This window comes from Oncorhynchus kisutch, linkage group LG7 (assembly GCF_002021735.2).
Source record: "Oncorhynchus kisutch isolate 150728-3 linkage group LG7, Okis_V2, whole genome shotgun sequence".
Lineage (NCBI taxonomy): Eukaryota > Metazoa > Chordata > Actinopteri > Salmoniformes > Salmonidae > Oncorhynchus > Oncorhynchus kisutch.
Window position 1 is genome coordinate 26,126,275 of NC_034180.2, and position 15,476 is coordinate 26,141,750.

At 42.1% G+C, this 15,476-nt stretch overlaps 1 protein-coding gene across 1 annotated transcript; it reads right to left on the reverse strand.

Annotated features, from left to right (window-relative positions):
* Window positions 1–280: 280 nt before the first annotated feature.
* Window positions 281–14,366, reverse strand: LOC109894368 (calmodulin). Its single transcript, XM_020487815.2, has 6 exons — window positions 14,119–14,366; window positions 9,762–9,792; window positions 9,129–9,272; window positions 6,598–6,704; window positions 1,960–2,095; window positions 281–1,276 (listed from the first exon to the last, which is right to left on the reverse strand). The coding sequence occupies exons 1-6, from the start codon at window positions 14,119–14,121 to the stop codon at window positions 1,248–1,250; spliced, it is 450 nt and encodes a 149-aa protein (XP_020343404.1). The 5' UTR covers window positions 14,122–14,366; the 3' UTR covers window positions 281–1,247.
* Window positions 14,367–15,476: the final 1,110 nt, after the last annotated feature.

The window sequence follows — 15,476 nt, forward strand, 5'->3', positions numbered from 1 at the left end:
GCCACTTAATAACCTCCTGGATAGTAATCTCCTTCAGGTTTCTGATAGAATAAAATGAAACGTGGGCTGTATCTTTTTATCTAAAATTAGATGCCAGTCATCAAATCATAGGTCAAGGCAATTATCAGAATGGGTAATTAATGTCAGTGTAGAAGCAGGGTGAGGGTGTGCATTAATAAATTGAAGGACAATGAGATTTGGGTTATCAAAATCAGTCCTATTCTAATGTAATACAATTCCTTCACAACAGAGCCGCACACACAAAGGAAAGGAGTTAAGGTTAAGTTCATGGTCTTTTATTGGAAAAAAAAAAATTAAAAGACTAGCATGTACAACTTGGAATGAACTAAACTGAACAAGATGAACAGTCTAGAGAAGACTCAGGTGTTGAAGACCATAGATGCGCTGTAGATTGATCAAAACCCACACTCAACCATGGTCAGAGTCGAGAAACAGAAGATAAAAACATTGACGATATAACCGCGTTTCCTTGCCAAAAAGATTTCCCCCTAGCAGGTAAAAAGAGTCCGGAAAAACCAGACTCTTCAGCTCACCTCCCACCCCCTCGAATCATACCCAAAGTTCAACGCATAACAAGGAAACAGAAATCCAAATATTCCCAACATGCCAAACAGTTCTAAAATGATTTTTTAAAATGATAATTTTCTTAAAAATATATTTTTGTAATTAAGCAAACTGCAAAGGTCCCATTCATTTCATCTCTATGCGAGTTTAGTATGACCCCCCCCCCCCCGAGCTCTGATCTCTTTCTCTCAACATAGACTGTACCAAAACCCCACGGCGGTACCCTCGACACCGCTGTGGAATCAGAGTGAGCCCATTGGCTGGACTGCGTCACCAGTCTCAAGCTGCATGCATGAAGAACAGAAACAGGAAAAGAAAAGACAATTGGCCAGCCCAAACGTTACCATTAGCAACAGGAACCAATAAGCAGTTTGCCAAGTGCTTTCTTTAGTTGTTGACGGTTTTGTTTACAGGTATTATTTCTGCTATTACTGATGTCTAACTCATCTTTGGGGACAGGACCACTAACCAGTACATGCAGATGTTTCTTTTTTTAATTGTATTTATTTTTACTTATGTGGACTGATTTTTTCATTTTTCAACATTCAGTTATGTTTTCTATACAGAAACAGTATGAATAAATTTATATTTTTGCAAGAGGTAAGTAAAACATTTGACTGATTTTTTTTGTCTTCTAAGGTCAGGAGAAGGGTAGGGGAGCTTCATTTTGCGGTCATCATTTGTACAAACTCTGTGAACAAAAGAACAAAACAAAATCAGACATTAGGAGAATGAAGAGAAAACAACCAAACACTGATCAATTACAAATTACATGTCAAGGCAGCAATTACATGTCAGATCCAGACAATCAACAAAAAACTAGTCAGTTAAAGACAAATCATAATACAATTAAATCTTATGAAGACTGTTTACATAAGCCAAATATCCTATTAGAGAGAGATGGACCAATTCTATAAGAAAGGGATGAGAAAATAAAAGGGATCAGGATGACAGAACAGGTGGATCGGGCAGTAATAGGATGATCGCAGTAGAGTGAAGAGAGGGGGATCAGGATGGTAAAAAGGAGAGAAGAGGGGAATGAGAGTGAAGAGGGGGATCAGGCATCAGAAAATTAGAAGAGGATCAGGGCAATAGAAAAGGGATGAGGAGAAGGGGGAAAATAATAGGGATTGTAGAAAGGAATCAGGGCATAGGAAAGTGAGAAGGGGGGATGAGAGTGGTAGAGTGGGATCAGGTAGTAGAAAGGGATGAGGAATTAGAGCTGTAGAAAGGGATACAGGGAGCAGCAGAAAACCAAGACTGGCTGTACAGTAGGAGTTTGTGGGTGACAGCTCTACTGACTACAGTCCCCCATAGGGACAACTGCTGAGATCTACTGTACACTCCTACACAGCAGAACTGTCCTCTTCTTACCTTCATAGTTGACCTGTCCGTCTCCGTCAATGTCGGCTTCTCTGATCATCTCGTCGACCTCCTCGTCTGTTAACTTTTCTCCCAGGTTTGTCATGACGTGACGGAGCTCTGCTGCACTGATGTAGCCATTCCCATCCTGCAAGGGAGAGGTGGTGAGCGTGTGACATCTCACGGCAAACAGGTCCAAGGGGAAACAGTTCCAAAGGGACTTTACCATACTAATTTAATGTATGCTTGCAGTACGCTCACTTTAGGACAGGCATGCATGCTACGTGTCACGGTACACTAGTGTGGATATTGGAACAAAGCCATGGTAGTCTTTTTACAAAGGGACTACCTTGTAACTGCGTATGCAGGAAGAGCAACCATACAGGATATCACTGATCATTAGGGCTAACCCCATTTAGTATACTGGTGTTTAGGCCGTTGGTCGCCCAAGATTTTTGGGTCAAGCAGTGGCAAAAATCTGTCTGATTGGCGCATGTCTGAGTGGACTGCTCCATTGTGGATGCTGTTTGGATGGCACGGTTCAGTCTAAAGACATTGTGTGTGTAATATATATATATATATTATATACACAAACTTTAAAATATATATTTTTATAACAAATGCATTTTCTCCTGCTTTGGATAGGGGCCACTGTCTACGGTTCTGAAGCACATCAGTGTGCTGTTGAATTGACCCCTTTTCCTAGCCCATGTTGCTATGTGCATAATAGCAAAGTTAACCAGCATATTGGTGTTGAGAACAATGCTGCGGAGGCAGCAGAGTTGAGACGAGAAAACAGCCCTTGCCTTAATTGTCAAACAAAATGTATTAGGACTAATCAATAGCCTGACTGTTAAGTGTGCCTGGCTTTAGGCTTAGTATAGCAGCCTTGTATAACCACCATTGAGCTGTAGGCCTAAGAGTGCATCCTGTTTAGTATAAATACCGTAACTTAAGCCTTATACAGGCTACTGTATCAATCATTCATTTGCTCATGAGAATTTATTTGGAAGATAACAGCTCTATAAATATTATTTTGTGGTGCCCGACTAGTTAATTACATTTACATTATTAGCTCAATCAGGTAATATTAATTACATAGAGATTATTTTATAGAATAGCATGTCACTTAATCCGGCATAGCCAAAGACACGACACAGCTTTCGTGATTTCAAATGCAATCAAGCATTTTAGTTAAAATAAAGCGAGCCTTGAATAATAAGCTTATACAAACCGTTCCATTTCGGAAATTGCATTCAATCGCTTAGTCTTCGCTCTAATAGTAGGCTTAAAAAAAAATGTTAGACTCTCTGGTAAGCTTATAATTTATGTAGTGTTGTTTACATTGTTCCAACCAGTCAGAAGTTGTCACCTATACAGTATATGTTTGGCACACATAAAATGCACGCAGCGGTTGCTCCTTACCATTCTCTTGACCTCCAGTATTTTCCACAACTAGTCAAGTTACACATCTGACTTCCCCTTTACCTCCTGAGCAACCAGTAAACATTCTGCCGTTTCAAATGTATATTTCATGTCCATTTTTCTGTCACGTGTTACAGTTCAAAGTTCGTTATAACCAATGTATTAATGTGATGGTACGCTATAGGACAAGCCCCACTGGTGACATGCATGAGATACATGTATCACAGAGAGGGAGCAAGGGTTGAGGGAAGATAGTGTTTTTCCCTTAACAAATTAGGGATATAGGTAACAAAGGGTGCTAGTCACACAGTAACTGCCTAATATATATATATATATATATATTTTTTTTTCCCAATTTTTTTTTTTTAAAGAGCCCGGCATAATCAAATAAATTGCTGGTCAGACCCCCTCTCGGCATTTGTGTGCGTCTTAATGATTTCAAACAGTTCACTTAAAAGCACAGACAAGCGCAGTGCATATAGTTCATTAAAAACACATAGGATGTGTCAATATGGAAAATACACATTTTAACCAATTGATTGATGGAAAGTAGTCTTGGTCGACCAAGATTTTTTATTTAGTTGGGGACAGCCCTACCGATCATACACTGCTTGACAAACAGTGGAGAAATATAGATAACAATAAAACAGTACATTTGGAAAGTATTCAGACCCATTGACTTTTCCCACAGCCTTATTTTGAAATGGATGAAATAGTCCCCCCCAATTAGCACACAACACCCCATAATGTGAAAGCAAAAACAGGTTTGTAGAAATGCTTGAGTTCAATCTTGGTTTCATCAGACCAGAGAATCTTGTTTCTCATGATCAGAGTCCTTTAGGTGCCTTTTGGCAAACTCCAAGCAGGCTGTCATGTGCATTTTACTGAGTGGCTTCCGTCTGGCCAATCTACCATAAAGGCCTGATTGGTGGTGTGCTGCAGAGATGGTTGTCCTTCTGGAAGGTTCCCCCATCTCCATAGAACAACTCTGGAGCTCTGTCAGAGTGACCATCGGGTTCTTGGTCACCTCCCTGACCAAGGCCCTTCTCCCCCGATTGCTCAGTTTGACTGGACGGCCAGCTCTAGGAAGTCTTGATGGTTCCAAACGTATTCCATGTAAGAACGATGGAGGCCACTGTTCTTGGGGACCTTCAATACTGCAAAAGAAATGTGGTACCCTTCCCTAGATCTGTGCCTCAACAGAATCCTGTCTCGGAGCTCTACAGACAATTCCGTTGACGTCATCGATTAGTTTTTGACATGCACTGTCAACTGTGGGACCTTATATAGACAGGTGTGCCTTTCTAAATCCTGTCCAATCAATTGAATTTACCACTGGTGGACTCCAATAGAGTTGTAGAAAGATCAAGGATAATCAATGGAAACAGGATGCACCTGAGCTCAAGTCTCAAAGCAGAGCGTCTGAATACTTATGTAAATAAGGTATGTTTTATACATTTGCAAAAATTTCTAAAACCCTGTTTGTCATTATGTGTTGAGGATTTTCCATTTTAGAATAAAGCTGTAACGTTAACAAAATGTGGAAAAAGTCTAGGGGTCTGAATGATTTCCAAATGCACTGTACAAAGCTTAATCTCATACAATATCAACTATGTAAACATGTAATCCCTCCCACAAGTACAGTAAAGACTGTACACACACTAGGGCTGGTATACCGTATTTTAATGATATACCGGTATTGATGCAGGGACCGGATTGGTTATTACTTTAACTTCTATACCAGTAATTTAATGTTTGGTTTGTTAAATGTGAACTGCCATCTGTAATGTTAATTTTTACTTTGCTACTTGACTCATCTCTGTCCACTCGCTCTCTCTCTGCTAATTTCCACACAGAATCTAGCAACGCCCCCTGTCACTCAAGGAGCACATTTGATGTTCCTCAACCACGAGACACTTGCGTGCAGTCTGCTTGGTCAATATAGCACATGCAACAATGTTGTTTTCACTTTGACTCTTAATATAAACCCACCAGCATTCTATAATGGCACTATTAGTTAGTGTTTCTTATATCAGCAAACAGATAGTATTTTCTTAACAAGTTGCCCTAACTAAATATTGAGACTAATTGTTAACCACTAATGCTAATAAATGTACTGAGTAAGAGCAAACGTAGCTAGCTAATACAGCCTGATAATACCAGTGATGTGGTAGACCTAAATCAGCATGTTGTTTGTGCAACAGTATCTTCTAAATCAGAGGAATATGCAAAGCAAGATTATGTTAGCTACATGAAGTAGCTAAGAGAAAACATGCAATGTAGCAAAAGCTTATAGGGTCCCCTAGGAAATGAGTATCAACACTTTAGTTCCTACCCTGTCATTTTCATTTGTTGTCATCTCAAACACTGTATTCAAAGTGCCCACTAGTTTATTCTAACTATAGTATTAGAATAGTCATTCTATTTCCATGATTCGAACATTTTCTCTAATTCGCAAGTCAAATCGCAATATTTGGTTAAAAATAAGTCCTAGATTATTTGCCCATATCGTGCATCTCTACGTGGCAGTGTGGACATTCAATTGATCAGTGGTGTAAAGTACTTAAGTAAAAATACTTTCAAGTGCTACTCAAGTCAATTTTTTTTGGGGTATCTGTACACAACTTTTACTTCACTACATTCCTAAAGAAAACACTACTTTTTACTCCATAGATTTTCCCTGACACCTAAAAGTACTCATTACATTTTGAATGCTTAGCAGGACAGGAAATAGTCCAATTCACACACTTGTCAAGAGAACATCCCTGGTCATCTACTGCCTCTGATCTGGAGAACTCACTAAACACAAATGCTTTGTTTGTAAATCATGTCTGAGTGTTGGTGTGCCCCTGGCGATCTGTAAATAAAAATAAAATTGTGCCATCTGGTTTACTTAATAAGGAATTTGAAATTAGTTATACTTTTGATACTTAAGTACATTTAAAACCAAATACTTTTACTCTAGTGTTTTACAGGGTGACTTTGACGTGAGTAATTTTCTATTACTTTATAATTTAAATTATTCTCAAGTAAGACAAATGGGGTATTTTTTCCACCACTGCAATTAGAGTGCAGGAAATGCAGAAATTATAAGTGTTGAAATTTGTTTTGGTCGAAGTTGAATTGAACAGTATAAAAATCAGAATGAAGACTCATTGAAATCACTTGTCGGCCATGTCGCCCAGCCCTAACACACACACACCACGCGGCTGGCACTATCCTTACCTTGTCGAATACCCTGAACGCCTCACGAATCTCCTCCTCGCTGTCTGTGTCCTTCATTTTCCTGGCCATCATAGTGAGGAACTCTGGGAAATCAATGGTGCCGTTGCCTGGGGGGGGAAGAAAAAAAGAGAAGCTTAATTTTTTAAAACTTTAAACAAAGAATTGAAAGTTGTTTATCAGGGATTTAAGCCCCTGTTGCAGTGGGCCATGCGTGGTCCAGAGTGGGCTGAGTACCACTACAACAGGCTCTGGAAGGGGTTGAGATGCCTCTAATTCAAAGCAAAAGAGAGCCATGACAGGATCACAGAGAGCAGTGAAGGTCACTGGATCAGAACTTCAGGGGGTCTGGCTAAACCATTTGGAGCAGACACTCACACCAACCCTGATCACATTTAACCTGGATTAGGCTTGGCTCGTCAAGGGTGTGTGTGACAGGGGGGGGGGGGGGGGTCCTCCAGGTACAGCGGAGTGTTTGTGTGTGTGATCATGTGTGATTCCTGGTTAAGACCATTCCTCTGAGCAGAGCTGTTCCCTCTCCTGACATACAGTTCCCCAGTGAATTAATGCATGTCTGTTCTGTTCTCCACTCCACATGTCCTCGGTCTGTGTGTATGATATATACAGTTGAAGTCGGAAGTTCACATACACCTTAGCCAAATACATTTAAACTCAGTTTCACAATCCCTGACATTTAATCATAGTAAAAATTCCCTGTCTTAGGTCAGTTAGGATCAACACTTTATTTTAAGAATGTGAAATGTCAGAATAGTAGAGAATGATTTATTTCAGCTTTTATTCATTTTATCACATTCCCAGTGGGTCAGAAGTTTACATGCACTGAATTAGTATTTGGTAGCATTACATTTAAAATTGTTGAACTTGGGTCAAACGTGTCGGGTAGCCTTCCACAATACGTTGGGTGAATTCTCCAATTCCCCCTGACAGAGCTGGTGTAACTGAGTCAGGTTTGTTGGCCTCCTTGCACGCACACACTTGTTCCAGTTTTGCCCACAAATTTTCCATAGGATTGAGGTCAGGGCTTTGTGACGGCCACTCCAATACCTTGACTGTCTTGTTCTTAAGCCATTTTGCCACAACTTTGGAAGTATGCTTAGGGTCATTGTCCATCTGGAAGACCCATTTGCGACCAAGCTTTAACTTCCTGATTGATGTCTTGAAATGTTGCGTCAATATATCCACATAATTTTCAATGCTCATGATGTCATCTACTTTGTGAAGAGCATTAGTCCCTCCTGCAGCAAAGCACCCCCCACAACATGATGCTGCCACATCTGTGCTTCATGACTGGGATGATGTTCTTCAGTTTGCAAAGAGGCACTGAGTTTGAAGGTAAGCCTTGAAATACATCCAGAGGTACACCTCCAATTAGCCAATCAGAATCTTCTGAAGCCATGACATAATTTTCTGGAATTTTCCAAGCTGTTTAAAAAGGCACAGTCAACTTAGTGTATGGAAACTTCTGACCTACTGGAATTGTGATAGAGAATTAAGTTAGAGAATTAAGTTAAATAAAATCAGTCTGTAAACAACTGTTGGAAAATGTACTTGTGTCATTCAAAGTAGATAAGACTTTCCACAAATTTCTTGTTAAAAAAAAAAAACTGTAGTTTTGACGTGGTTGAAACTAGTTTTAATGACTCCAACCTAAGTGTATGTAAACTTCGACTGTAATATATATATATATATATATATATATATATATCTCATTCCATTACCTATACAGGGCAGTGTAGTACAGACTGACTGTTCCCCAGTGTGTGTGTTACTGTTGCATTCTATAGACAGGGCGGGCAGAGTCCCTCCTTATGTATAACGCACAGACTGGGTGTTTCAACTTCCCCATTGAGTGAATGGACGGACGGGTACTACCGTGTGTGTAAACAGGGTGTACCACGGCTGCGCAGAGCTCCTTCCCTGGGCCCTCAGAATGTGCATCCCAGCAGAGCAGAGCTCAGAGTGGATTATGTCATGGATTTCACTAGGCCATTATTACCTGCTGCCATTATTCAACTGGCTTTGTTGCAGGCAGTCGCTAGGTTTGACTGACCTAAATAGTGACAGTCAATCATTATAATCAATGCAAGTACTCACAGTCCCAGCACTAAGACAAGTTAGGCTGTGGCTAAACATGTCCATAACGCTATCAATAAGAATCAATGTTCATCACTGTTGGGTTCACTTCCAGAAGGGAGAGCAGGGAAGTGACTGAACACACCCACATCTGCATTATAACATAGCCCAAGGAGATGGAGTAGTACTTCGGTCTTGCTTAAATTCCCAGCTTTTACAGAAATTCCCTTCTTGCTTATTCCCTCCAGGAATCCACCACACGGGGATTTCTGGAAAACCTGGGAAATGTACAACCCTAGTAGGATCCACTCAACAGGGATGTTTCCCCATAGGTACATATCTAGGATCAGCTTCCTCTTCTCTAACCTTAACTATTAGTGAGAAAAATACACGTTCTGGTGCAACTTCACCCTACACCGTAGCAGGTGGAACTAACTCACCATCAGCGTCGACCTCGTTGATCATGTCCTGCAGCTCTGCCTCGGTGGGGTTCTGTCCCAGCGACCTCATGACGGTGCCCAGCTCTTTGGTTGTGATGGTGCCATCGCCGTCTTTATCGAACAAGGAGAACGCCTCCTTGAACTCTGCAGAGAAGACAGCAACAGTTAGTTGTGTCCAAAATAAGGAAAGATCACAGCTGAGATACATTAAACAACTTGATTAGACAGTCACTGACTTCTCATAATGGATGCCATTTAGCAGACACTTTTATCCAAAGCGACTTAGTCATGAGTGCATAGAATTTACATATGGGCCATCTCATCTAGGTTACATTTGTTAATTGGATTGAGTTACATTTACAAGCAATAATAAAATCACACCTCAGTTTGACCTCATGGGCTATGATATGGCGACGGCTTGAAAGGATTACATTTGTTTATTGTAAAGGTGAGTGGCTAAAAAGTCACGTCAACAACAGGCATGTCTGCCAGGTCTCAGTCTGCCATTACATCCAGAGCAGGAATGTCAAGCAGCCGTCCAGAGCTAGCTAGCCGACATGCCTCACGCAAATGAAATATTCATACACAGCTGAAAACTGCAATGTGTGCGTGCATGTGCGTTGAACTGTTTACCGGCAATCTGCTCCTCTGTTAGTTGGTCGGCCTGAGAGGGGGGGCAGAAAGAGAGGGAGGAGGGAGAGGAATAATAAAAATAAAAAAAGATCAATGGCTTGGTATTGTGACTGAAGACTGAACACAAGCAGCACTACAGAAAAATTGACCCATTTCTTCCTTTTTCCTTCCCAGTCCACCTCTGAGCAACAGTATGTACACAGTGATCTCTGAGCAACAGATACAATACTACATAGTCTAGGCAATGATCCATCTAAGGCAGAGCAGAGAATACAGTAACCCGATGTTGAAAACACACGGTCAGGCTGCCTGTCTGCTCTGTGACTGCTGAGCTACATTGCACATTAATGCCACGGAGGAAAGGCCAGACATTTCCCACTTGAATTTAACATAGTCCTGGCCTACATACACACAGGTCTTAACTGCAGGAGTACAGTTAAGACACTGACAGTCACCTACACAGACTCATATACACTTCAAGCCAAACCAGCCATGTTTCCCACAAAATCTGATATCACTCATGCAACTACACAGGTGTACTGACAAAAATGACTGACAATAAGAAAGCAACAGAAGGGCAGGCTAACTGGTTAATCTAGACTAGAGCCCGTTTTTCTGCTTACACACCACCGGCATCCCCCCTCATCACGCAACCAGTTTCAGCTCCCCTATCATTCATACAGAGGGCATAGTAGAGTTTGGGGACCTGAAACTCGCCAAAGTGCAGGTCGGTGAGGTCAGCCACCAGCTTCTTTGCCTTAGGCTGGTCCTGCCAGGTGTCCGCCTTCCTCGCGTCTGGCTTGCCGCCCAGACATAGATTACCCTTCTTCGGCTTTCCATCGAACACCCCAGCCTTGGAGGAGAGGGCATTCATGGCCTCCCGCACAATCACCAGCCCCTCAGCCAGGCACTCTGCCCGCTTGGCATTTATGTTGCCTTGGCGCCTGACATCCACCAGTTCAGTCTTGGTAACATGCAGGCCGTTCTTCATGTCCTGGACCTCTTTGACCACGTTGTCGATGCGACTGTTGATGGAGTCCACCAGCATCTGTAAGAAGGTCTTGAAGTTCCTCTCCTGCTGCTCAATCAGCTCCTTGTAGAAGAACTGCTGCTGGTCCAGAAGCTCATACACCATGGACAGAGAAACCAAGTCATCATCCTGGTAGCAGTGTGTCTTCTTGGGCAACATGGTTCTCTTACGTCTCCTCAGCCTGCCTGTCTGGAGCTATGTTGGTCAGGTCTCTGGCTCCTAGACGTGGGGAGCAGTGTCAAGTCTCTGGGACTCAGCTGGCTGAACTTAGCACCAGACAGAGAGGAGGACTAGACTGACCAATAGTGAAAAAGGGTTTACCTGACCTGAAGCAGGCTACTGTGGCAGTGATGTGACTGACTGGCTACCTCCCACTGTAGTGGCAGCCTAACAAACATGTGGAAGTTAGGATATCCAAATACAGACAGCAGCCCCATGGGTCGTTTCAACAAGCTCTGGGGTTGATGTATCGTGTCGTGCTTTTCGCCACCTCGCAATCTAGGCTGTCAGCGTGGTGGTATGGTTACAGAAACCAACAAGGGGCCCTGAAGGATCATTTCCATGATTAAAGCCCGGTCACGTGGCGCTTAGGGCCCCCCACCAGGGTGGTTGGACAGAGAGAGCATCCAGGGTCAGAGGCCAGATGCTGATGGCTCCCTGTCTGGCAGCACCCCCCCCCCCCCCCCCCCCACACACACACAGAGCCTGGCAGGGGCTGACTGTCACATCAAGGTGTCAGGTCTATTGTACAGTCACTGTCAACTAACCCCTCTGATATATTGGCTTTCATCTAAGCTATACCTTGGCTTTGTTTCTCTGAACCATCAGCAGTATTGTTTGGCAGTGTCCCCAGAGGAGAGGTCCTCCTCCTTACCCCTGCTGGCTCCTCAGGGCTAGCCCAGTACAGCCCCAGCCTACAGGACCTCAGCCAGGAACACCCTTCTTCCCTCCAGCACCCCAGGCAGGGAACAAGACCCCTAACACACACCCCCATCTGCCAGGAATCTGACCTGGATTCACAAGCGCAGCACAACCTCCCCAGGAATCTGGCCTCCATATGAGAACTAAAAACAGCATAGCTGCTGATCAGCGTGGTATTGCCACTTTCACACAACATTGAAAAGTGGTCCCCGAGGGCCATGTGGTGGTAGAGTAGTGCCACAGAGAAAAACGTTTGTGAGTGATAGGCTTCTTGTCACTGCCATGTCCAGTTTGTGCGTCTGCCCACATGACTAAAGCTCCACTTTCCTCCTGAACACATCACATAGGCCTGTAGCAGAGGGATGGAGTTAATCAGACACTACCACATCGTATGAGCGTGTGATATAATGTGCAGTGATATCACGGGGCATAGTAATCCTCTCGGCTATATGATCACATACACCAAACCCACCCTTGCTCATCAATCACTTGCAGAAATATTCAACACATTGGTTATTGCTACTTATTGTTGAATGGCATGAACATGGTAAATGTGCAACTTTTCATCACAGAATGGTATATAGCCAAGGCTTTTTTCATGCATTAGAATCACCCTACTTGGATAAATAATATAATTTGAGCTGGTTGTCCACACTCTGAGTTGAGAGTCTCTGCTAAGACAGTCAGTCACCCTGCATGTATACTAAAGCCTGTGGCCATTCAATGCCAGTAAAGCAAGAGAGAAAAAGTCCAGTCACAGTATAATGGCATTTTTCCCTACATTGTGTCAAAATACTAACTAATAGAGCAGATAATCTCAGAGTCCGTCTTTGAGTCATTTCTGCATGTTAACACACATTCATTTCCTGGTCATGGCACACAACAGGACGCTGTGTAAGGGTCAGACTCCACAACTACAGCAGAGAGCACAGAGGACCCACAATCTTTCCGTTCACGCCTTCACAGCACACAAACAAACACATCTAAAGAGATTTTCTGACTGCCCACCACACCCAATCAAACATCCGAGCAAGGGCCAAAACAGTGGACCCAGTGTACCCAGGCCAGTGGGCACACTGATGTGCGTGTCCATATGAAAGGCTTGATTCAGTCTACAATCAGTAGCTTTGTTATCACCACTTTGGTGGAGACATTCCTTCCATGCTTTCGGAGAAACAATGTGTGCATTGAGCACAATAACATAATTTACTTAGAGATGAATGTTTTCACGCTGTCCTCCTGCTGCTTATACAGCACAATTAAGCCCTCCAATTTAGGCAGGCGAGAGATATCTCATGGACGTTGATCCTCCTGTGACAACCGTAAAGTTAATTACGAACGGGAGAACCACATGACATTCAATACATTGTTCTCCAGCCGTGTATAAAAAGTGATAAGACCAAGGCAAAAGTCAAGCATCTGCATGTCTAAAAGTATTACCATGGAGGCTATATCATCACTTTCGATCACACACACACACACACACACATGGCGCAGATTACATTTTCGATTAAATAGAGAGTCCATAAATGACCGGAAACCGTGATAAAAATAACAAGTCCATAAATGATTTGTAAGCATTGAAAAGTGGGATAAGCAGATTGAATCAAATGCCATTAATATTCCACCAAGTAGCATATAGTTCCATAGATGGGGTTCCCCTGATGTCTCCAGAGGCCAAAAGATACATGAAACGACACATTTACATCGTTCAGACTAGTAACAGAACCTGAAAAAGATTGATAATATATATCAAATGATACGATCAAGTGCATTGCTGAATCAGATCAAAGTCACCTAATAAAAAAAATGCAACATAGTGTCAAAAGTATTTAATCATTTATATAATTCTGAATGATAGTGATTTTCTGGGGGGGCGGGGGTAGGCACAGCAGCATGCACTGGTCCCTCGAACAGCATCAACAGATCGCTACATTCGTTCGTCTGCCTGTGCATGTGGAAGTGACAGAAATCTCAAGGGTTTCACAGCTTCCGTTTGATCAAAATTGGATAGCTCACATTTTCTGTTACATGACCTTAACACGTAACATTACCGGCTCATAACACCGATTTTGTTAAACAATAAAATCAAACTGCGCCTGATTCACGGACGCGTATAGTTAGGGATGGCTCGCTGACATGATGAAAGCCATTGCCTCGATTATCAGCCTAAAATAAACTTCTTAAAGAGTTATCATGCGTCTTATATCCGACCAATATGAATTGTAGCCTCCAATAAAGATTTAACACCCAACAATCTGACAAGCCAGCATCGACGCATGATCACTTGAACCGTTCAACGTTTCACGCGAATCCTCCTCTGCAGGCAAACTTTGCATTCCTGCCTTTCATTATATTTGACCTAAAAAGGATATTTCGAATCAATCACAAAATATTATACTTTACCATGTCTGACGGCGCTGGATGGGTTGGTTGGTTTGTTTTCTAAAACTAGACTACGAGACTGACCAGCTCCCGTGGACCTCTAATGATGGGCTGAAGTTGTGTAGCTCTCGCGATCTGTGTCTATATAGCTTGGTGTATTCCTCCGCCGCTGAAAACCGTCCTCACTCACTTCCGCATTTTCCCACTGCAGGACAGGCAGCCTGGATCCCTCACTGCTCAGCATCAACTTGCCTAGCAGAGATTCATTGGCACTAAATAAAGCTATTGACCACACACAGCACAACAGTGACACTTACATGGTGAAAGTAGGCTACTTACACACTCAACTATTCATACATCTACATTTGACCAGCCATTCCTTTATTTTTGCATTGTAGATGAGCAGCACCAGATAGATATTTATATTTCAAAGGAAAAGGCACACATATGCATTACATTATTTTATTGGTGCATATGGCGATAATGATAATCTGAGAATAAAATAGATTTATTTCAACAGATGATAGAGCTGGGAAAGTAAAAACATATAGTGGTTCAAAGTTTTCATGACAAATTAACCATTTAAACTTCTGCAACAGAAGTAGGCAAGCGTATTAATATTGAATTAATATTAATTCCCCAATAACAGTCATTGACAAATGTACCAATAATGGAGTTTTATAGTTGGACTCCTTGGTAATACAACTGGGGAAAATAAAATATTTATTTCCAATGTTTTGCAAACTCAGAACCAACTTGTTTCCAGAAGATTTCATGATATCCTAAATCTGTAATTCCTTCCAATAATGAAATTATAGAGAGCATGCCTTAGTAGGGGATCCATATTCAATATCTATAGCCTATTCTTTGTTATTCTCAAATAAAGTGAAAAGCATATATTCAGTTCATGCATTTGTATTATGATCGGTGTATGCAAATAATTGCTTGGTTGTGTATCTCAATTATCCATGCTGTTTGTGATAATAAAAAACCTAACACATAAGGTGTCATATTTACAAAAAAACAGTTGCAAAAAAAACAGTCAATTGTTGACATAGGCAGAGAATATGTTGTGGCTTTGGTCATATGGCAAACAGTACAGATTGTAGTTTACTTCGACAAATGTATGTCCGTGCACTGTAAAGTACTCAATGCAACCCGTGCCTATGAATTGGCAGGTTTCTGATGAGCTCGAGCTGGAACACGGGCGCTCTACTTTTTGCAACGCACTGTTTTATCTCTGCGGAAGAATACTTTAGAACACACGGGCCTGTCTCTTTGTTGACGCTGGAGAAATTGCGGTTATTTTTGAGACGGCGCTCCTCATTGGCTACTGTGGACCTGCAATATTCTGTTCACTGTACGAGCGCCTAAGATTG

Bases quoted from the DNA above. Each gene is read 5' to 3' on its own strand.
- LOC109894368 (XM_020487815.2), bottom strand. The intron at 2,096-6,597 runs GTAAGGATAGTG...TCTCCCTTGCAG, and splicing joins CGTTCAGGGTATTCGACAAG to GATGGGAATGGCTACATCAG. The intron at 1,277-1,959 runs GTAAGAAGAGGA...TTTTGTTCACAG, and splicing joins CGGACAGGTCAACTATGAAG to AGTTTGTACAAATGATGACC.